Here is a 23923-nt window from a genome sequence, read left to right as displayed (position 1 = left end):
GTGAACTCGAAAAAAACAAATGAACAAAGCAGAAATAGACCCAAAAATACAAAAAACTGATGGTTACTAGAGAAGAGAGTGGGGGGGGGGCGATGCACAAAAGTGTTAAAAGGGGGGCGCCTGGGTGGCTCAGTCATAAAGCATCTGCCCTCGGCTCAGGTCATGATCCCAGGGTCCTGGGATCGAGCCCCGCATCGGGCTCCCTGCTCAGCAGGAAGCCTGCTTCTCCCTCTCCCACTCCCCCTGCTTGTGTTCCCTCTCTCGCTGTCTCTCTGTCAAATAAAATCTTTAAAAAAAAGGGGGGGTGGGGGGTTGAAAGGAAGGTACAAGCTTCCAGTTATGGAATAAGTCACAGGGATGAAAGGTACAGCACAGAGAATATAGTCAATGGTATTGTAATAGTGTTGTATGGTGACAGATGGTAGCTACATTTGTGGTGACCTTAGCACAATGTATGGACTTGTCAAATCACTAGGTGTACCACCCGAAACTAATGTAGTGTGTCAACTAGATTTCAGTTAAAAAATAAGTAGCAGAAATAATTAGAGCTCTTAAAAAAAAAAAAAGTAATGCTTCCACCTCCAGAGATTTTCACTAGACTTAGGTGTTGCCTGGACACCAGAAGATCCGATGTGTGGCCAAGGTTTAGGGGAGGGTAATATGGCCGGGGGATAACAGGAGACTAGTTGAAGCTTGGACTTTTGGCAGTGATTATGGTCAACAGGGGTTTGGGGCCTGACAGAAATTCATTATGATCGTCTTAGAAGGAGATGGACAAAGGTCCAAATTGTTACAGGGGACATTTACCCTATCCACCCCTCCAAACACACACACTTCAGAAGAATTTTAGGAGATGAACATAAACATCAAGGTATTTCTTCTCCCATTTGTACAGCTCTAAAGCCCTTTCTTGCCAACCTTCAAAACAAAACTTCAGCTGCTAAGCTTGGTTGCTTTGTTATGGACCAAGTGTAGAGATGCTTCATAGCTTGAAGAATACATTGTTAGCTTTACATATAGGGGAGTTAATGCTAACCCCTTTAATATTAAAGCTATAGGCTAGCTTATAAAAATTTCAGTAACGGTATACTTGAATGTCATAGAAGATTCTGTTGTCCCCAGAGTGGATGACTAATGAATCTAGAAATAATGGTAAGCACTTTTCACTTGTTACCAAATTCACGTAATAATAAAGATGAATATTGGACTTACAACTCCACAGAATATAAAAGGAGGTCATGAAAAGGCAAATACTGTTAGAGGCATATATAATTTATTTAAAAATATTTCATTTTTTTAAAAGATCTTATTTATTTGAGAGAGCGCACATGAGAGTGGGGAGGTCAGAGGGAGAAGCAGACTCCCTGCTGAGCAGGGAGCCTGATGCAGGACTCCATCCCAGGACTCCAGGATCGTGACCTGAGGCGAAGGCAGTCGCTTAACCAACTGAGCCACCCAGGCGCCCTATTTAAAAAGATTTTAAAGATCTATTTGAAGAGAGAGGGAGAGAGTGCTCGCACGTGAGTGCGGGGGAGGGGCAGAGGGAGAAGGGAAGCAGGCTCCCTGCTGAGCGCAGAGTCCCACAAGACCCAGAGATCACGACCTGAGCCGAAACCAAGAGTTGGCCACTTAACCAATCGTGCCACCCAGGCTCCTCTATAAGTTGTAATATGGCACACAGCTCTAGAGTTGTTCATAGTCTAGCAGAGGAAAAACAGGTCAAAACAATGAAACATGACTTGATCAGATCATGAAGTGTTGTGAAAGAATAATTAGTCTAGGAAATCAGAAATTCTTTTGGTGGTGGTGTTTTATCAAAGCCCAGAGAAAAGAAAGAAGAGCATCCAGGGCATTCTAATAGTGGCATGGCAGGGTCTTTGGAGAAAGGCAAGTGATCCAATGGCTAGAATTTGAAGCAGAGCAAAGAAAGCTGCAAGGGAAGGCCGGGACCTTGAAGGCCTTTGAAATATGTGGCCTCTGGGTCCCTGCCTCACAAGGTTTTATGTTAGGTCACATTACATAAAATATTTGAGCAGCTTACTGGGTTAAAGTGAGAGGATTTGGGGACATCTATATGTGCCTTAGTGAAATGCTAACTTATTTGAAGTCATTCATACAAAACCCCAGGACAAACAATTAGGAAAGATAATACAGAATTTGTATACAACTTCCCTCAAAAAGATCCTAATTTTTTAAAGTAAAACTTCAAGCTTTGTTTCCATGAACGCCACTTAAAAGGCTTATGAAATACAGAGGATATACAAAACACATGCGCAAAGATAAATGGAATCACCGTTCTGTTTCTTGCACTTACCTTTATGCATGTGAATATCATCCGTGTGAATATGCAGTTATAGTTCATTGGTCCTCCTGACCATATAGTAATACATTCTATGGCTACACCGTAAGTTCTCTGTCCATTCCACTGTCGGTGGATTAGGGTTAGTCTCAGTTTTTGTTTACAGACAATGCTGTCATGAACAAGGTTCTTTAAGGAGTAGGCATGGAGTGAAATCACTGAGTCACAGAGCGATGCTTCTTAAACATTATTGTGTACATGATCTTGTTAAGATGCCGATTCTGATTTGGTGGGGCTGTGATTCCGCAGTTCTAACAAGCCCTCAGGTGATGCAAATGCTGCTGGTCCGTGGACCACGTGTTGAGTCAAGTATGAATTTGCTTAAGCTTATTGAATGCCAGTTTTACTAGGTACTACAGGAATAAGTTTGTTACTCCACATACTCCCCAATTTAGTATACTCAGACTTCTAAATTCAAATTAAATCCAACTTAGTGGATGTGTAATCCTATTTTGATTTTATTTTGCATTCCTGATTAATGATGTTGAACATTTTCACCATGCTTATTGGATCCTCAGATTTTCTCTTGTGAAGCACCTATCCAAGTCTTTTCCTCTATTTTTCTATTGATTGTTCATCCTGATTTTTCAGCATTCTTTGTCCATTCTGGATGCTAGCCTTTTATTGATTTTATGTCACAAGTGTTTTTTTCAGCTGGTGACTTTTCACCCACTTTGTGGATTTTTAAAATAGTATTGTCATTTGACATTTAAAAAAAATCTCATGTCAAGAATTGAGAATGTCCCCTGGCCCCATTTCCTCTTTCTCCCATGACTACCGTTATCCCTGACCTGTGGTACCAAACACAACGCTACGGAGCTCACTGTGCCCGGAAACCACTTCCAGTCCTTGTCTGGCGCTCAGGAACAGGAAGCCTCTGGAATGATCATTAGCTGTGCAAGAGCTAGTGGGATCAGGCTTAGTGGCCTCTAGTTTCACTTCAAGTGAGCAGGCTCTTTCAATGAGCATTTTTCAGGACATCTTTCAACATGATCCAATGAACGGACCAGCAAGTTACCTTCGTGGAGGGTTTGAGTAAACGGAAGTTCATAATTTTGATATTGTTGAAACCTTGAAGTCAGGTAGATAACCGCTTTTAAACATCTGGGAATGTTTTTGTTTTGATAGATTATACTACACACAATTCCTGGTCAAGCTTTTGCAAGTTTCCTCCTCCTATTATAGCTAGTAACCATCGATTTAAAACAACCTTTGATCACCCCAGGTGATAAAAACTTGAAACAATTTAATAACTGCCGTCTGAAATGTTTAAGAGAAATAAGTTCCTTTTGTTCCATAGCCCAATACAGTGTTAACACTTACAGTGATAATGCCAATAGATTTCAAATTGAGTTTCGTGTTTTTAGATCAAATCTTTCCGAGTGATAATGCAACTAATTTTCAGAACGCATGTACACTATTGGAGGAGTCACCCTGTAACCACGGAGAGGGCATATCAGTAACAATTGGGTGAAAGAATCAAATATACATGATGACAGAGATTTGGGGGACCACTGCTTGCAGATGGGCTTTCCATCCACCCCAGTTCACACGACACCCCTTCCCCAAGCAGCCATACCTTGGGGTTGAGGTTCCTGGGCACCTGGGCCATGTTCTCCTTCTGCACTCAGTAGGGACCTCATCTACAGTGGGCAGCAGAAACCGCAAGGTCCTGGAGAAAAAAGCAAATGCAACTCAACTCAAACTCCCGTCCAAGGAGCTGTAGGAGAGGATACTTAGAGCGCAAGCCTGTGGGCCCAGGAGCAGCCTGATTACTGGCAGGTCAATGTTTCGTACCACACCTGTGGCCTGTTTGCCTTCTGCCGGGATACCCGCAGGGAAGCTCTGCTCTAGGAAAGAAGGAACCTTAGAAAATTTTAAGGCAGGGTAAGAAAGACCAAGGGAGGCAGTGCATGATGAGAATGGTCATTCTCCACTCTGGCTGCACAGTTTTATTCACTGGGTTGCTTTAAACTATACTGGTAGCTGGGGTCTCAGTCCCACAGAGTCTGATTTAATTGCTATGAGCAAGGTAGAGGCATCAGGAAATTTTTTTTAAGATTTTAGTTATTTATTTGACAGAGAGAGAGAGAGAGAGCGAGAGGGAACACAAGCAGGGGGAGTGGGAAAGAGAGAAGCAGGCTTCCCGCTGAGCAGGGAGCCCGATGCAGGGCTTGATCCCAGAACCCTGGGACCATGACCCGAGCTGAAGGCAGTCGCTTAACCAACTGAGCCACCCAGGCGCCCCAATCATCAGGAAATTTTTTAAAGTTCTCCAGGTGATTGAAATGTGCAGTTGGTAATGAGAATCACTACATTGGTGTGTCCTGGAGGGGTTGTATCAGTGAGGAGTCTACGCAGGGAGAAAATGGTAGGGGGTGAGGATCTGAATCGTTACTACAGAGTTAAAGAGGAGGTGCTGGTGTAGATCTATAAGATCAGTAGTTCTTAGAGTGTGGTCTGGACACTTCCAACAAATGCAGACTCTATATAAGCAGAATTTCTGGGGTGGGACCCAGGAATCTGCATTTTAAATAAGCTCTTTCTAGGCGATTCTTAGAACACTGAACTTTGAGAAGCGATGGAGGTAGAACCTACAGGATTCTATCATTATCTACAGGCATTAATATCAAGACGAAAAAACTGTAAGACTTCACTGCAGTGTTAAATGCCCCCGAGGACATCTGTGCATACATTCGCCAACAGGCCTGCATTGGAATGAACCTCAGTGAAAGAGCGTATGTGACCACCTTCAGAGAACTAATGCGTTGCTCTCCACGCAGCCTCGGTTCTGAGTTTGTGTCCTAGCTCCAACTGGCTCAGCCAAGACATATTTGGGCTGTCGTGGATGTGGGAGACAGGCGTTAACTGAAGAGTGCAGAGAGGAACAGAGTAAAAAAAGAAATGGGTAAGAGAAAAGAACATCACTTCACCTTCAACTCTTCTCAGCTGGGAGGAGGCTGATTCTTGTAATACAAAGTATCATTGACCGGTCATGCTAGAGAAACCTTCTTGTTTCTCTTGGTGTTTCAAGTCTCAGTTCCTGAGGTTCTCACAAAGTAGTGCAGCGTTTGCAACAACAGCACTGGGCAACCCAGGAACATTTTGCAATATTACAGAATTCATATTACTCTTGAACTTGTATATAAACATACAGGCCTGGATGTAACATGTGAAAATGTGATACTAATTATATTTCTTTATATTGGGAAGTAGATGGACACTGAATACTAGAGTGGGCCTTTATTTTTTATAAAAGTATTTAACACAATTTGTTTTCACAAGTAAAGTAAAAATGTTGGCCTTTTTGAATAATTTCTCTATATTTTTGTCCCTTAATTTTTGAGGCAATTTTGAATATTTATTTATTTTTAAAGATTTATTTGAGAGAGAGAGAGCCGTGCAGGTGCGCCTACCTGCATGGAGGCAGAGGGGCAGAGGGAGAGGGAGAGACAGTCTTAAGCCGACTTCTCGCTGAGCAGGGAGCCCGACGTGGGGCTCGATCCCATGACCCTGAGATCACGACCTGAGCTGAAACCGTGAGTCCGATGCTTACCTGTCTGCACCACCCAGGCGCCCCTGGCAATTTAGAATATTTAGAGAAAAATAATTTTTGAAGACATGAGAATTTTCTAATTTTTTTATTTTCTAATTTTTAATTTACATTTTTAGATTAAAAGATATTCAAAATTTGAACATTTGATTAAAAACCTCACACATTAGTTTTTAATCCTTTAGATCATTGAAATGAGTTCAAGATCCTAGTAGAAATAATGACAGGATGACAGGAGAGAAAAAAACTGAAAGGGGAAAATAGAGAATTTTCAAATAAGAAGGCTGCTGAAATTTTAAAAACTAGCAGCAATAAAAGTTTGCAGACTTTATTGAGTATAACCCATATAAATTCAGAAATATGGCACTCTAAGTTATTTATTAGTGAAGATTTAATTATTTATGAAAGTTAATAAGAAAATTATTCTGATCAAATCCACACCTTGAACTTCAAGTCTGACTAAATCCTTGCAACTTCATATTATTTGGTAAATGATTCTTTAGCTACTAATTAAAACACTGAGATGGAAAAGAGAATTCTTCATGTCAAATGCATAATTCAGAAGTAAATGTAACTCTGGGTTACACCTTATGAGATAAAATTATATACACAAAACCAGCAGATTGATGAAAAAGGACAAAATCTCTGGTGTGTCACTATGTTGGATAATGATACTGGAAAATGTCTCTAACCCTTTTGATAGCATGAAATTATTTCTAGCAAAACACTGGGCTTCAAATAAATGGGAATGATTTTCCACTGGATAAACATGGTAGAAAATGTAGTCTTTCATTTAACACCAAGTCTTTCAAACACAGTGTATTAAGCATGTCTTTTTATTCTGATGTTTCAGTGTGTGGGATCTTAGTGACTCTGATAGGACTGCCTGGTCCAGAGCCAGCCAGTTCCTAGGGTTAGTAAAGCACTCACCTATGAGAGTGACTGTCATATGCAAACCAACCAATTTTGAGTCTGTATACCTCACCGCCTCTCAATCAGGCTCTTACACTCAGAGACATGATTCACCTGTCCTTACCACTCCAGAGCCAAAAAAAAAAAAAAAAGATTTTGTTAAAAATCCATAGTGTGTCTGTCAATAGATGAATGGATAAAGAAGATTTGGTATATATACATACACCTATACATACACGCACACACACAATGGAATATTATTCAGCCATAAAAAAGAATGAAATCTTGCCATTTGCAACAAGATGGATGGAGCCAGAGAGTATAATGCTAAGCGAAATAAGTCAGAGAAAGACAAATACCATATGATTTCACTCATATGTGGAATTTAAGAAACAAATGAGCAAAGGAAAAAAAGAGAGAGACACACAAACCAAGAAACAGACTCTTAACTATAGAGAACAAACTGATGACTGATGGTTACCCGAGGGGAGGCGGGTGGGGGGGATGAGGGAAACAGGTGATGGGGATCAAGGCGGGGCACTTGTCATGATGAGCACCAGGTGATGTATAGAATTGTTGAATCACTCTATTGTACACCTGAAACTAATGTAACCCTGTATGTTAACCACACTGGAATCAAAATAAAAATTTTTTAAAAATCCATCGTGTGAATTCCCACCATGTGTCACAAGGACGGAAGCCTAAGGTTTCCAGGTGACTTCTCCACCTGGCTCCCACCGGCACAACATTTGCTCCTCTGGGCTGAAAACCAAACATAGGTGTGTTTCTAAAAGTTGGAATGAAGGGCCCTCACTACTCGGGTGAGCTGAACCCACAGCTCAGATTCTGAAACCCCAAACCCGAGGCCTGACATCACCAGGAGGGGAAGCCGGGTACGAGGCCGCTGGGGACAGTTCCTGGGCCCCGGAGCCCACTGCCAGTGTTCAAACTCACCGACCCTCAGCCTGTTTGCCCTGCCTCTCCTGCTCCTTCCTGTGGAAGCCACAATAAAGGCACTTGCCTACGTTTTCCCTCATCCTTTCCGCGCCCTGCCTGACCCTGGTGCTTCCCCATGTGGTCCTTGCACGGTATGGTCTGCCCCTCTCATGAGGACTGTGAGTCACAAGCTATCTTTCCAATGGCAGACAGCTCCTGACCCGTTGGCCTCATCATAGCTGAATAATAAAACCGACATTTTAAATCACAGAAAGAAGCTGGGGGATACTGGCTTGTACATTTGCAGTTCACGGAACAGTATTTTATTACTCCCACACCATGGTGTACAACTAGTCTTTGGAATTCTCTTTGGCCAATGTTGGTATGTATGACTGTAAACTAGATTCTCCACGAAAGCGATATGAAACATCACTTGCCCATCAAAAGAAGCAAGTACAGAACTGTCAGAACCGGGAGAAGAAAAGGTCGTGAACAATGGATGATACCAAACAGGTCAATGCTGACATAGGGTAGTGGCTCGAAGCTCCTCTAAAAAAAAACAACACACCAGCACTAAGCCAAGAATTGTGTGTCCTGGCTAAGCATCTTTGCTTAGCTGACTGCACAATATCTACAGAAAATAATGGAAAGTAGTATAAATGATTTTGAGACTAGGTGCTAGAATAAAACAATGAGATGGAGGATTATTATCCAGGAAGAAAAATTAAAAATGGAATTTATACATAGAAGAAATGATCATAATAGGTTCAAATGAGAAATTTATATTCAGTTCAATTGGATGATGACAGGGACAAATGTCAATTCAACTAGCAGTTATTAGATGTATTATTGAACTACCAGAAGAAACCAGGAAAATTGATGTGAATATTTCATTCCTTTTAAGTCTATTATAAAAAGCCCTGTTATTGACTTCAGTGTTACGGAGATTGAGCATCTTTCCATATGCTTATTGGCCTCTTTTTTGAAGTACCTGTCTTTTGACTATGTCTGTATTAAATGTCTATGTTTTCTTAGTGGCTTGTAGTTCTTTATATATTCTAGATATGAATCTACTGACTGGTATTTCTATTTGGGGGCACAGAAGCTAGAGACTCATCAAAGGCTTATTCTTTAGTGATTCACCATTGAGGAAGTGGGGAGGCCACCCAGGCCTGTCTCTACCCAGAAATTCTGAGGAGAAAGAACTAAGCAGCCCAGGAGGCATGGAAAGAGAAATTCCAGGAGATGGAAGGTTCCAGCAAATGTTTAACCTGACTTCAGGTCTCAAAAGCCTTTGTGTTCTTGCCCTTATCACCTCTCCAAATCCACCCAAACACAGAAATAGCCCATTAAAATACATATCAGAAATAAATACAATATCACAAAGAGTCAGATGTCAAAACTTGACAGGGAAGTGAGGCCAAATTGAGCAACTCTCACCTGACTAGTTCACGTGATTTCTGTAAGCCCAGGGGTCATCAGCCAAACCTGCTGGGATCCAAAAGTCATTTTCCAAAGAGCCACAGATGTAAGACTAGAAACAGTAGAAACGGAAGCAGAGAAGAGTAGGACTTTCAGTAAATATCCTTGACGTTCAGGGCACACATCTGGATCTGTGCACAAATTCACATGCCATGGAGAGGCCCACGGTGTCGTTTGTGAACAGCAGAGCAGAGACACGGGACTTGGACAACACAGTCTAAGCAGAAGCTCATAGCCTGGGTAACCTGACAGGGTGACATTGACAGGTCAGTCTGGGCAAGAAGTCTCTGAAATTAGGCTCTCTCTTCTTCCCCAAATCTTTGCAACAGGTCTTGAGTTCACAGGCCACAGTGAAGAGGACATACCTGTCTTGAGATCAGACAGAGGGCTCGGAGCAGGGAAACTGAGACCTGAAGCAGATTCCCTTCTTCCACATCCCCCACCCCGCATTCCCATATAAATGCATCTCTGCAAACAGACCTGCCAGGCCTGTGAGCAGAAAAAGGTTTCTCCAAAGCTAGGCAGCTTGTTAAGTAACTATTGAAATAGTTCAGTGGTTCTTGGCTTTGGTTGCACCTGGCAAGTATTAAAGTACCAGTGTCTCGCCCCCTCCTTCTGTGATTTGGATCCAGTGGGTGTGGGATGAAGCCCGGGCATAAGAAGCTGTAAAAAGTTACTCGAGTGATTATTACTGTGCAGTCAGGATCGAGAACCCCCAAATTAGTTTAAACACGTTCGGACTGCAGGCATCACACTATAAAGCAGAAAACAGTCCCCAGGAATGTGGGCCCAAACTGCTAGGGAAGACTTTTCAGTCAATGATCAGATTCAGGATGAGGTGATTAAAGGAAAATTTACAGATTATGGAACAAGGGATCAAATTGTTCCTGGATCTTAACTTACTATTATTATTATTTCAACTTTTTTTTTATTTTTTAAAGATTTTTATTTATTTATTTGACAGAGAGAGATAGTGAGAGCAGGAACACAAGCAGGGGGAGTGGGAGAGGGAGAAGCAGGCTTCCTGCCGAGCAGGGAGCCCGATGTGGGACTCGATCCCAGGACCCTGGGATCATGACCTGAGCCGAAGGCAGACGCTTAACGACTGAGCCACCCAGGCGCCCTTATTTCAACTTTTTATTTTAAGAAGCCTCCGCACCCAACATGGGGCTTGAACTCACAGCCCTGAGATCAAGTCACATACTCTACCAGGTACTCCCCTGGATATTAACTTATTTTTATGGCTCATACAGAACATTATCTGAGAATCTGATTAAAGTTGTTTAACCAAGGTATTTTTAAAATAGGATTTTGCTAATAATAAAAAGTGAAGGAATATCTAATCTCATACTCCCATTAGACTCAGGTTTCAGTACCACGGGATATGGGTTATGGGAAGGAACTCAAGCTCTAATAGCAGAATGAAGTGGGTGCAAATTCTGTGCTGCCAGTTATTAGCTGTGGCACCCTGGGTAGGTCAGACAACCTCTCTGAGCCCCTATAATGGGGGGTAATAATACCTGTTTCTCAGAAGGCTGGCAGGGATGAAATGGGACAGCATATTGGAAGCATCTTCGGTAAGGCTCTTTGACACTGGATCTATGTGGATTAACTCAGGGTTATGGTAAAGATATTCAGGGAAGATAAGAACAAGGCAATGGTCACAAAACCCACTTGGACTTGCCTGGAGCCACTACTGAGATATTTTGGGAATGGGGGGCAACCCTGCCTGGTCAGTAGCAGGCATTCTTGGCCCTGATGCTCTGCCACCAGCGTGGTTCAAATACTTTCCATCTGTTTCATTGGCTGGGTCTTGCTCTATTTGCAGGCTGATTAGCTGGGCCTGTCACCCTCCTGTATGGGTAGGCCTATTCAGTAGATCTTCTACCCCAGGCCACGTCATAGGTCATTGACAAGTCATAGATGGGCCCAGGGAGGGTGGTGAGGTCGCATAGCACCAAGCGTGCAAAAAGAAGCCCTCTGAAGGAAGTTATAGGCTTGTGGGGCCTGATACCTTGCCGGGCATCCCAACCCGCCAGAGCTCATTAAATAGCAGAAGAAACACCAAAACCCCTCAACCTTTCTCAGTTGTTTGTGTGGTTATGACTCAAAGTCCCCACTAGAGGGCAGGCAACTTTAATTTAAGATGATGGATTTTTTTGTACAGGTGAATAAACTGGATAAATGTTAATCATTATTGGTACAATAAATAATCATAGGTAACATTTATTACATACATTCTAAACGTTGGGAACTCCCCCAAATGCTATATATGCATTATTTAATTTAAATTACTTATTGTATTATCATAAATAATACAGTTCTTTCCCCAAAACTGCATTGGAAGTTCCATGAAGATAATGTCTGTTGAATTTGCTATTCTGCACTGATTGATTAGTGAGTCTGGAAGATTGTAGTAACTGAATAAGTACTTATTGAATGAATACATGTTAAATGAACTGAATCTTAAGTTCAAAGCCAAAAGGTGGAGGCTGTTATTCTTATAGCACATTGTGCTTTGTCATTAGTAAAATTGTTTTTAAATTTTGTAATGTATCTTTTTAGGTATTTGAAATTATTAAGTAAGTGTCCCAGAGCATTCCTTCAATAGCTTTTATATGCTTTATGTTGGGGGGGTGGTGGGAAATATTCTTTAATATTCTTCAGGCCTCCTATTGTCAAAACTAAAATCAACAAGATCCTTCTTTAGAAGAACTTGTACTATTAACTTATTATCTTGATTAAAGGTATTGTAATTATCTGGACCAATCTGTAAATTTGCCTTCAACAAGGTCTTATAGTGCTGACCTCATGCTAGGCACTGCTCTAAGGACTTCATACTCTTATAATAAAAGTACTATCATTGGGGCGCCTGGGTGGCTCAGTCGTTAAGCGTCTGCCTTCGGCTCAGGTCATGATCCCAGGGTCCTGGGATCGAGCCCCACATTGGGCTGCCTGCTCCGCGGGAAGCCTGCTTCTCCCTCTCCCCCTCCCCCTGCTTGTGTTCCCTCTCTCACTGTCTCTCTCTCTCTGTTGAAAAATAAATAAAATCTTTAAAAAAAAAAAGTGCTATCATTAGCCCCAGTTTACAGAGGGGTAAATGGTAACTATTATTGGCCCATTTTAGAGATGGGGAAACTGAGGCATGGGGAGGATTAAGAAAAGAGTTTTCACAACCAGTAAGTGGCACAGCCAGGATGAAAACCCAAGTGTTCTGGTGGGAGATGTCTCCCGGGACCCGTCACCATACCGCCTCCACAGCTCATTACATAAAGTCCTCATTGCACAGGAAATGATGCTGATAGGCCACAGCAAAACAAATTTGGGGAAACTTCCATGCATTTTTATCCTGGACTTTTCATTCATCTGACATAATAGTGTTGGGAAAAGGTCAGACGGTGTCCTGGCCTCTCGAAATCTTGCTTTTAGACAGGGAGTTATTCTGTCATCGCATGATAAGAAATTATAAACAGTGATCCCCTTTCCAAAACACCAAACACACCAATTTGCAAAGGCCAGCCTGTTCCAGGGCAGAGTTCTTGGTGTATCAACAGAAAAACCAAAACATACAATGCAAACATTTTTTTAATATCCTCAAAATGCAATATGCTTACAGCCAAGGAAGTTTTGCAATGAAAACAACAGGTAACAACCATATGACTCAGCAATTCTGCTCCTAGGCTCTGTCCCCAGGGCAGGCACCCCTAGTCACCAGAAGAACTGTAGACAAGTATTCAGAGAAAAACCTATATGTGAATATTCAGAGCAGCATGATTCAACTCTTCCAATAACGAACTGTATCATTTTCACCAAGGACGACATTTGCATGTCTCTACCAAGCTGCTGATTCCCTCCTGATGACCCAAAGACCACAGGCACCCCTAATACACCATCTAAAACACACCCCTTCTCCTCTCCCACACTCCAGTCTGCTCCTCTCCCAGGCCTAGCTCTGTGACTGGAACTACCATTCATCTACCTGATCTGGATTAAATTGTGTCCCCCTAAATTCATATGTTGAAGTTCTAACCCCAGTACCTCAGAATGTGACTGTATTTGGAAATAGGGTCATTGCAGATGTAACTTAACTCAGTTGAGTCAAGATGAGGTCCTTAGAGTGGGTCCTAATTCAACATAACTGCTGTTCTTATAAAAGGGGAAATCTGGACACAGAGACAGGCTCACAGGGAGGTCACTATATGAATATAAAGGGAGAGATCAAGTGATGCCTTTGCAGGCCAAGGAACACCAGAGATTGCCAGCAAACCAACAGAGGCCAGGGGAAAGGCCTAAAACAGATTCTCTCAGAGTCCCCAGAAAAAGACCAACCTCGCTGATGCCTCGATCATGGACTTCTGGCCTCCAGAATTCTAAGACAACACATTTCTGTTGTTTAAGCTCCCCAGTTTGTGGCACTTCGTTATAGCAGCCCTAGAAAACTAACACACTGCCCAATGGAGATTTACTCTCACTCGCACACCCAGTGACTAGATCCCATGCAGTTCAGCTCCAGAACGGCTCCTAGAATTCAGCCACTACCCTCTTTCGAGGGCCCCTGGAGGTGTGCTGGGAAATTGGTTCTCTGCAAGCCTCATGTTAGGACAAGATAGGAAGGGACTTGGTTGACCAAATGGCAGAAGGATAGATCCAAGCTGGCACAGGGGAGAGAGGGTCTAGGATTCCATGGGGATATAGAGCCGGTGGGGCTGGCCAGCAGGGGTGAGGGTGCACCTCGCCGTGGGTAAGAGAAACACCAGCTCCCTGCTTGGCTGGAGGAGGCTGAGACCAAGGAGGCTGGTGCAAATGTCAGAGAGCTGGGGCTCCCCTGGGCTCTGTCCCCAGGGCAGGCTTTGGGGCTGGGCTTTCTCCTGGGATGTGTGTGGTGCATGAGTGGAGACCGGGGGGCACCTTTCCTGCTGGGGTTCCCTCAGGGCATGGCTGCCGCGTGCACATCCCTGAGGCACCAGCTCTGTGAGGCTGCAGAGGGTGCGCTTTTCCAAGGCAAACCAAACGGATGGGTTTGCTGATGAGATTCCAGGTTTCAGTCCAAGAGGTGCGAGCTGAGCAGGCACCTGGCACAGCCCAGCATTGGCTCTGGCTCTGCCCGGAAACAGGAAATCTGGGAATTAGACTCTAAACATTGGGATTGAGCAGTGAAGGACCTGGAGCCCAGGGCCTCCCTGGGCACCCAGAAGGACTCCGAGCAGCCGTGCTTGCCTTGCTCTTTCTTCCCTACTCCTCCCTCACCCCATGCCCCTCAGTCCCTCCCTCCAGGTCCCTCCTTCCCCCTGCCTACACCTGCCCTGATCTCCTCCCTCCTCTCTCATCCTCTTAGCCCCCTTTGCCCTACCACCTTCCTCCTCTGTTCCTTCCTTCCCTCTTGGGGACCCCTTTTTTCCTGCTCCCCAATCTTCCTCCTCCCTCTGACTCCTCCTTCTCCTCCCCGCTTCCCCTCTCCTGCCTTTCCCCTCCTCATTCATGACTCCCCACCTCGTTTTCCCCTCACCTGTCTTCCTCCCCCCCGCCATAGCTTCACTCCCTCCCCTACTTTCCACTTAGCCCTGCCTTCCCCTCCACCTTCCTTCACTTCCCTTACCTTTTCCTCCCCCTCATTTTCCCCTTACCCTTCCACCTGCCCCCCTCACTCCCCCATCCCCCCTCCCCCGCTGCTCCTTCTCGCCCCTCCCACGCCCCCGCCCATCACTGTTTGCTTTTCTCCCGGATCCTGATGAAGGGCTTGCCCTGCCCCTGCCCTGCCGGGCTGCATTTCCTGCAGCTGGGGTCTTGCTTCATGGCTGAGGGCTTCGGGACGCAGACCCCGGGGAAAGAGCCCCCGCTCAGCATCCAGGTCCTGCGAGCCCAGTACGCAGGCTTGCGAAGGCAGCAGACGGCCCAGGCCCACCTGGTGGTGCTCCCGAAAGGTAGGGTTGGGCAGGTGCTGGGGGCAAAAGTGGGGGGGGGGGACCTGGCCATGGGCGCAATGGGTGGGGGGCTGCGGCCAGGGTGGGGCCGGGGCTCTGTGGGCCCTGCCGGTGGGAAAGAGCAGGGATGGCAGCAGAGCAGGGCGGGGAGGCCCGATCCGGGCCGCTGTGCTTGGCTTGGTTCCCCTCCAGGGGCCTCAGGCAGGCATTTGGCCAGCTGCCGGCCGTACCTGGCCTCAGCTCTTATGTTCTCACCTGACCAGACTGTTCTGCCTGGTGGACGGTGGCTTGGCCCCCTTCTGGGCCAGCTGGGGTGATGGGAGCTCTTCCCCGCTGGGTCTCACCTCCTGCAAAGCTGAGAAACGGGCTCTGGAGAGAGCCGATGTGGTGTTCCCAACAGCCCTGGAGCGGGCCAGAGGAAGCGCAGGGCTCAGGGACTCAGGAGGCACCCTGGCTCACGGAGCTTGCTTATCACCGTCTCAAACAACTTCCAAGGAGGCGTGAGATACAGAAGGCTCAAAGGGAGAATGCCTCTTCCCTCTGGGAACTCAGATTTTATTCCTGGAGGAAGTTAGCATAAGGCTCCATCCCAGCCCTTCCCTCTAACGGAGGAATGAATGGGTCAAGGGAGGTGGGAAGATCAAGGCTGTGCCTGGGGGTTTCTGTGGTTATTTGTACACTTCAGGACTCATGGAGTAGCCGCCCAGCACTAGGCCAGCTGGGAAGGAATCAGGGGCCAGAGGGACATCACCATCCGGGGCAGGAAGAGTGCTGCCTTTTGGAGACCAAAGTGGTATCCCGGAGCTGAAGGTGCTCATCTCCCATTACTTGGGCTGTTGCCAGCCAGTGGGTTCTGTTTGAACTGAACTGGCACAGCCAAATAGCCCTCCATCTCTGCAGGGTATACACTGAAAGGTTCCTAAAGCCCTAGTCCATCCTCAAACGTGTTTATTCATTCAGTCATTCAGCAAATATTAAATTAAACCACTATCTAATGCAAGTACCATGCTTAACAGACCCACAATTCAGACTTACAGATCCATGTATGGGCACATCCCAAAGACAGTCCAAGTCGACATGACCCACAGAACTCACCACTCCCTGCCCCAACCCTCCCTCTGGCTCTTTCTCCCACACTCTGTAACTCAGTGCGCTGCCCCCCTAGCTAGCATCAGGTGGTCAGTTAAGGCAAGTTAATGCCGGAAGGGCTGGTCAGACACTGCTTTGTCAGGGAAGACTTCTGACTCCCAGGCGAGGTCAGCCACTCAGCAGTATCTATGTGGGGGTCGGGGTCCAGGTGTCCCTCCCACTTTGTCTTTCTCCTTGTCCCCTGCGGACCCCAGGCTGGGACTGACAGCTAAGGAGGCTCCTCTCTGCAACCAAGACCTGCCCATCCACGCGGACATAATGGAGAGGATACTGGTTCCTATGTTCTCCCATCATGTCCCCTCTTCCTCTGTTCTCAAATAAGCACATAACATTTTGACTTTTTGTAAGGGTGTCCATGTTTGTCATGCTGAGACAAATCCGGTAGTCCTGAAGTGGGAACACATTTTCAGGCCCTCCACTGTTGGCAGAGATGGCCGCACCAGTCCTGCTTCTCTCAGACTCCCAGACCCGGAGCTCAGGGCCTTCCCTCTGCCTTCATACCTCAGCACCTCCGTCTCTCCCCTCCTGCATGCAGGATCTCCCGCCATGACAAATGCCAGAATGCTCAGGGGAGCTCCACTGAGGATTCAGAGGCAACTAACTGCAGGCTTTGGAACACCTTTCAGGCATTCCCACAACCCTCTCTGCCACCAAGGTTGACCATAAACTGTTGTGTGCCACAAGGTGGTAAAAACAGGTCCCTGAGAGAGAAGAGAGACATTGGTCTGGGTCCTCATCCCTGCAGCCAGTTCGGAGAAGCAGGAGGTGCTGTAAATGTGTTCCCAGAACAGGGTCTGTGGGATGGGAGAAGGCGAGGGGCCAGTCCTCCAAAAGGAGCTGCTTTGAAATACAGCTCCTCCCTCCTCCACCTTGGGTGGTAAACCCATTACGGGAACCCCAGAACACAAAACCCCGTAAGTGAAGAGTATTCTTTTCCACTGGCCAGTGTGCATGTGAGTCCGTCCCATTCTTTCAGTCGGAACGCTGGGGTCACTCCCTCACTGCAGTTAAGAACTGGAGTCTATTAGTAAACTCTGTTCTGCTTGGGTTTTTCTTTATAGCATTGGTTTCCACCTGCAATTTTATTATAATATATTCGTTGGCTTACGTCTTTCTACCCCACTAGAACATATCTGTGAAGATGGGGATTTTTGTCTCAATGTTTGCTGCCATATTCCCAGAACCTAGAATAAATAATGGCTGGCACGTAATACTCAATAAATACTTGGTGAATGAATGAATACTTGTGCATGAGTGTGTGTATGTTAGAGAGCGTTTGTGTGGGTGTGAATGTGTGGGCATGGGAGGGAGTATACACGTGTGAGCATATGCAAGTGGGATCACGTGTGATCCCTGTATGCGTGTGTGCACACATGCAGTGTACTGACTACCTCGCTTCTTTGACATTTTGGGATAGCATTCCTACGGCTCGAAAGCTCTGAGACCCCCCAAATGAGAGCTGCCCATGTTCGTTCCAGTGGTGACCCTGCTGTGCCTTGCTTTGTCAGGAGGGTACACGCCCGTTCCTGCTGAGTCCATGGTCAGTCCTGTTTGGATTAACAAGGAGAGAAGGCATTCGCTGTCCCTGGAGGAGGCAGATCCGGAGGCAGAGGGGATGCTGGAGGAGGCTGACGGAGGCTGTCTCCAGGCCCCTGAGTCTCCATGGCACACACACCTAGAGATGTACCACTGCATCCAAACCTTCCACCAGGAAGCCAGTCTTCCAGTAAAACACAAGGACAAGCTCACGGGGTCTGAGCAAAGGCTCCCTCAGGAAGGAGACCCAGGCTTGTTTGAAAACAATCAGATGACTCGGCAAGGGACCACCATCCTACAAACAGCCCAGCGTGAATGTCCGGTGGGCAATGCCAAAATAAACGCAGTGGGATCTGGCTTAAATAAGGACATTCAGCTTCCTCCTTCCAAAAAGAACCCACACTGGTCTGGAAAACCAGCTCACTATCCATTTCCCCAGAGGAAAACTCCCCGGATCTCTCAAACTGCCAGGAACCTGGGATTGTACGGCCCAGCCTGAAGTCTTCTCCTCAGCCAAATATCTGTTGAAACCATCAATGGCCTCATCAAAGAACCCAGGAGGTGCAGCCATGACTCAGGCCTCTACCTATGAGCAAGAATGGGACTGACTCAGTTGTAGGGATTTTGAACTTCATGGTGGACGCACAGTCTCGTCCTTCAAAAGAGAAGAGATTGGCTAGGCCAGATCTCACACAGTCTAGGATGAAAGAGTGCTGTCTGATCAATGTGGCCCTACTGTGCTTGTATATAAAGACATGACGATGGAGCCCTAGATGCCCGTTCCTTGGAGAGCTCCAGTAGGACATCTCCGTCCCTAGAAATGGGAAGTTTGAAGCATAACACCGGCACCCTAGCCAAAGGAATGCCTTAGCAGGGCCCTGGAGCCAATGGGTGTGGGCAGTCTTGTTTTCAATGTCTTCTGATGATTTCTCACATGATCTGGAGATGAGCTCTGAGAATCGCCTTTTTCTGGTTACTGTGTCTGGAGGCCAGCTCACTGAGAAGTCACTACATTCATTGGTAGTGACCATACCATTTCAGCTGAGGCTCCCAAAGTATGGTCACTGTGGGTTTAAATAAAAAACAAAACCCTAGTGTTTTGTGTGTTTAAGGGGTGTTCAGGAAGGGTGGTCATCTCTTCCCCTTCCACTGAGACTGCACGTTCCAATGTCATTACAGGTGTATTTCCTCCCTCCTTCCCTCTCATCTCCCCTTCCTTCCTCCTTTCCTCCCTTCCATCCATCCATCCCGTTTGTCTGTTTTCTCACCCTCCCTCCCTTTCTCTCACTCTCTCCTAATTAAGTTCTTATTAAACACTGCCGGTCATTGAAGATATATGGTTAAGAGGAGCCTGAGCAGGAGACAAGGAAATACTCCTGCTGGAAAATATGTATCTCCCACAAACTCCTTCCTTTTCAGCCAAATTTGAAGCATTCAGATCCTTCCTGGGATATGTTAAACTTAAGACAAAGTGAAGCAGGTGTTACTGCCCGGGTGATGGGAAGAAAGTAGGTCTTTCCTGGTTAATGTTTAACCTTTAAATGATATTTAAACACACCGAAGGTGCCTTTCCCTCACATCAGATAATCTCTCTGTAGAGTTTCACTTGTATTTTCCTCTTTTTTCCCCAGTGGTGATCCAGTTTTGCCCATCTACACCCCGAGTGGTTAACTAGGTGTGTCATTACCTGGCAAAAATACATATGTGCCTGCTTCTTGGATCACCCGGAAATCCACTCCAATTTGGGGATCTGTTGCAATTCCTTCTGTGAATAATCAGTAAGAGCCATTGTTAATTTTTTTCTAGTCTAATGAAAAACAAGGACATTTTCTGAAAACCCTTTGTCCTTTGCTTTGTTGTAAAGAGGACTGCCACAAGTAACCCCTCTTTCTACAACGTATCAGTCAGGATAGGCTATGTTTTGCTGCAGGAACAGACCCTCCAAGCTCACAACAGGAGCTTTTCTTCACTCATGAAAAGTCCACGTGGATTTTGGCAGACTTCCCAGGGCAGCTCTTCTGCATGTACCGCCAGGATCTCAGGCTGCTTCCGTCTCATGGCACCTACAGTATCAACACTGGTTTCCCTAATCACTGTAGCAGGAGAAGAAAGTGCACTAATAGTCACGCACTCTGGCTTTCAGATCACTTCTACTTACGTTTCATTGCCCAAAGCAAGTCTTGTGGTTCTATCTTCACTTCAAGGGTATGCAATCATCCCATGTGCCTGGAAGGAGAGAAGAAATGGAAGGCACAGGGGAGCAGCACTAATGGCTAGCATGGGCAGATGGGGGCCAGGTTATAGTACAGTATTCGATTTCATTCTGAATACAGTAAGTAGCCATTAAGAGATTTACATATGAAACTAAAATGATTTAATTTGCAGTTTAACCAGATTACTCTGGTTGTTCTTTGGAGAATGAGTTGAGGCACATTAAGAGGCAACACCAGGGAAAAAATGGCCAAGGCAAGTTCAGTGGGAAAGATGCTGGTCAAGCAAGAGTAGGAGCCGAAGAGATGGGGAAAAGTGGATACACTGGATATGGATTTTGGAGCTAGAGTCATTAGGATTTACTGAAGGAAGATTAGAAGTTCAGTTTGAGGGATCCTGAGTTTGAGATGTTCGTGAGACACACAAATGAAGATATCGAATGGGCCAGTGGATAAATGAGACCATAGGTCTGGGCTGGACATGAATTTAAGTGGCCTGAGTGTGTGGAGGTACTGAACAGGACGAGGGCACACCAGCTGACCTATACAGAGTATCGAAAGAAGGCAGGGTCCAGAATGAGTCCTGAAAATGCATAATTTCCTTACTTGAAAAATCTCTAAGGATTTTTCCAATCCTTTAGGAGAGGTGGGGAAGAGGGAGGAGGGGCAGTGAAGGACACTGAAGAGCAGGACCCTGACTGGGGAGAAAAGGAGAGCCAGGGTGCTGGGGAGTCACAGACCTTGAGAGGCAAGATGTGGCCCAGGTCACTGCCCTGACTAGCCTTCCACAAATCCCTTCTCTAGATCCACATTCCTCAGTCTGAAGTCGCTTTTTCTTGAGGATGGGTTTAAAAGGCCAGAGTCTGGGGCGCCTGGGTGGCTCAGTCAGTTAAGCGTCCGACTCTTGATTCAGCTCAGGTCATGATCTCAGTGTCGTGAGATCGAGTCCTGGGTTTGGCTCTATGGTTAGCGGGGAGTCTGCTTAAGATTCTCTCTCTCTCCCTCTCCCTCTGCCCCTCCCCTGCGCTCAAATAAATAAATAAAAATAACAATGACAACAACAGTAATAATAATAAAAGGCCAGAGTCCAAGAGGCAATGCCCGAGTGGGAAAACTTTTCAGCCAAGAACAGGCCAGGTCAGTGTCAGCAAGTTCAGGTCAGAGCCAACTGCCTGCCTGCCATCGAGGCTGACCTGACAGGGAGACACCTTTGCCCCAGAAGCCTGACCTTCCCTGGGACTGAGCTGTTCTCATGCTGGGGGTGGGTCTGAGGATCAAGTGTTCCCCTCAGAGAACTTGAAGGGAGAGAGGGCAAGAGCAGGGCTGGTTTGGAATCCTTCCTCTTCCCACAAGGCTGCTTCTGCCAAGAGCATTGGACCAGAACCATCCCTCTGTTGCTCAATCACACTCATGTTTCTACCAACCACATGGGCTGGCACACCTCCTCGGGCAAAGGGTTCAGCTTAGTCTGGGCTGTCACACCACCCACATCTCTGACAACCTCTCTCCTGTGCTGGGCAGGACTGGAGCTAACCTCTTCTCCACGGTGCTAGCAGAGGAAGGTTCTCGGGAACTAGAGACCAACCAGCTCACACTGTGAGTCCCGCATCGGGCCTCCTAGCCTTCCAACCACAGAGAGGACACCCCGATGTGGCTGCTGGTGACAGGCTTCAGTCTTCCAGGCTCCAGTCTCAGCATTGCCATTGAGAGACATGACCCTGGCTGAGTTAGACATGAGGGGACAATAGCTCCTGGGGGCAGGAGCCAGGACAGGAGGGTCCTTGGCACTCGCTGGCAATTCTGTTACATCCCCACTAGGAGGCAGCCTCCCCTCATGCCACCTCAGCCTGATTCCCTAACTTTTCATCCCAGGTCTTACCTCTCACTCAAGTTAGACCCCACCAACCTCCCTCCCTGTCCCAGCACAGCCGGGGAGCACATACCTTTAAGGCCAGCGTTGGGGGGCATGGTCTCCTTGTTCATACAGCCCTCTCTCGTTAGAGGATACAGCCATTTGGCGTCAGGGTGGAAGGCACAGAGAGCACAGAAGGCTCTTTATGTGATTGGCTGAGCTGTCTTTTGGGTCTCTCTTCCCTTGGCTGTCTACGGTGACCTAGCTCATGGTCTGTAGGCTTGGTGTGGACAGGTGGGGGCCCCACAGGTTCCTGCAGATGAGGGACTCCCTCCCCTAGCTCCAGCCCTCCCACCCCCCCTGCATCAGAGGTCCATCTCTCTTTACCAGGTGTCCCAGTCTCATCTACTCTCTGCTGGCCCCACTGGGGCCTGTGCACACAGGCAGGAGCTATCTTTGCACGTGTATGCCCTGCCACCCCCTTTGTAAGAGAAGCAAACCAAATCCACCCGTAATGCCTCAGGTTACAAAATTGAAACCTAAGGACAACCAGTCACACACAACCAACTAGGCGTTGGGCTATTGCCAATCAATAATTTCCTCACTTTGCTTCCCTGTCTGCTGTACCAAAGTCTCTCCCTGAGCTCCTGTTGGTGGGGCACCCCTAACCACCTTTAGTTTGGGGCTAACTGGTCTGGATCGATTTTTGCTCAAATAAACTCTAAATGTTTACTATGCCTCAGTTTATCTTTTAACACTACTATGTTAGACTGCTTCCTTCTGATTCCTTCCCTTCATTTATTTCTATATCATCATAGCTAGGAAATCCTTTCCCAATATTTTTGACTTGAAAACTGTCAGTGGTGAAATTGGTACTTCTATCTGAAGGCCAGAGAGAACCCTATGACTTTTTCTAAATACTCTGCTTCTTAACACCTAACCCTGCCCCAGCCTTCCAGGCATTGGTTATCCCTACTTTGCATGAACATTCCTTTAGGTCTCCTCCTTATTGTTTAGAAAGACCCAACTGACCCACCATCAACATTTTCCATCTGCACATAAATTCCTGAAGTTGATTTTTTTCCTTACTGCTGTGATTACATTTCTTCCACAGCTAATGAGCAATATGATTCCTAGAAACAGTATTCAAGGGATTGAACATTTCATTTTAATTTTATTCCTTGGCTCTGGGTTTGTGGCAGTTACATGAAGATTTCCCCTTCACTTCTGTCCAGGAAGACAATACATCCACTATGTATTTTTAATCCTTTGATCTCCCCTTTGTTCATTGATGAATCTACCACCTGGCTGTTTTAATCCACCCCCTGAATTCCCCAATTCCAGGATCATAACCAAAGCTGGGCAGCATGCCAACCTATCAGCCTTGGCCAAGAAATGGAAGAAGGAAGGGAAAAGGTGCTGGGGGTACTTTCTGCCAACCCAGACTTCAAGTGTTTTTAAGCCCAAGCTGGCCCTGAATCAATGTGAGAGCTGGGTCAGCAAATATTGTCCCAGTGCGGGAGCTGTTCCCCTTCACAAGAAGAGTGGTGCTCTCTTGGTTGGAGGGTTCTGAGAGAGCCCGTCCCCATCCCCGCCCGAGCCGTGGATACCTGCCCCTGCCAGTCTCAGGTTCCACTTGCCAGATTCTACCCCAATACTAGACCCTTGCTCACTCCTTTTAAGGTTCTGCCTACAGCACATGTGGCCATACTCACAACCCTAGGACCAGGAGAGACCGTCCCCAGATCCCAAGCTCCTCTCTGCTGAGCTCTACCACATGCTGACAAAATCGATGGGAAGACCCCTGACCAGCCAAGGACCACCACCAGTCCCCAAAGGGTGTGTGTGCAAAGGATACCAAAACAAGTGCTCGCTGTGGTAAACCCTGGTGAGTTGGCCCATACGTGAGCTGGGGACCCACTTTTGCCCCTCCAACCTTAGGCACGTACCTGGGTTGGCCCTGTTCTTGAAGACAGTGCTTTCCAACCCTGACTGCACAAGGGAATCATCAGG

At 46.4% G+C, this 23923-nt stretch overlaps 1 protein-coding gene across 1 annotated transcript; it reads left to right on the top strand.

The window, feature by feature from the left end:
- Positions 1–14919: 14919 nt before the first annotated feature.
- C13H9orf152 (chromosome 13 C9orf152 homolog) lies at positions 14920–18347 on the top strand. The gene is made up of 2 exons (XM_021691722.1): positions 14920–15163; positions 17821–18347. The coding sequence occupies exons 1-2, from the start codon at positions 14971–14973 to the stop codon at positions 18345–18347; spliced, it is 720 nt and encodes a 239-aa protein (XP_021547397.1). The 5' UTR covers positions 14920–14970.
- The last annotated feature ends 5576 nt before the right edge of the window (positions 18348–23923 follow it).

The sequence above is a fragment of the Neomonachus schauinslandi genome, chromosome 13, assembly GCF_002201575.2.
Source record: "Neomonachus schauinslandi chromosome 13, ASM220157v2, whole genome shotgun sequence".
NCBI classification, from domain to species: Eukaryota; Metazoa; Chordata; class Mammalia; order Carnivora; family Phocidae; genus Neomonachus; species Neomonachus schauinslandi.
This window is presented reverse-complemented; position numbering and strand designations above follow the sequence as displayed.

Coding starts and splice junctions, on each gene's coding strand:
- C13H9orf152 (XM_021691722.1), top strand. CDS start 14,971: ATGAAGGGCTTGCCCTGCCCCTGCCCTGCCGGGCTGCATTTCCTGCAG. Junction 15,164..17,820: donor CCTGGTGGTGCTCCCGAAAG/GTAGGGTTGGGC, acceptor TTGCTTTGTCAG/GAGGGTACACGCCCGTTCCT.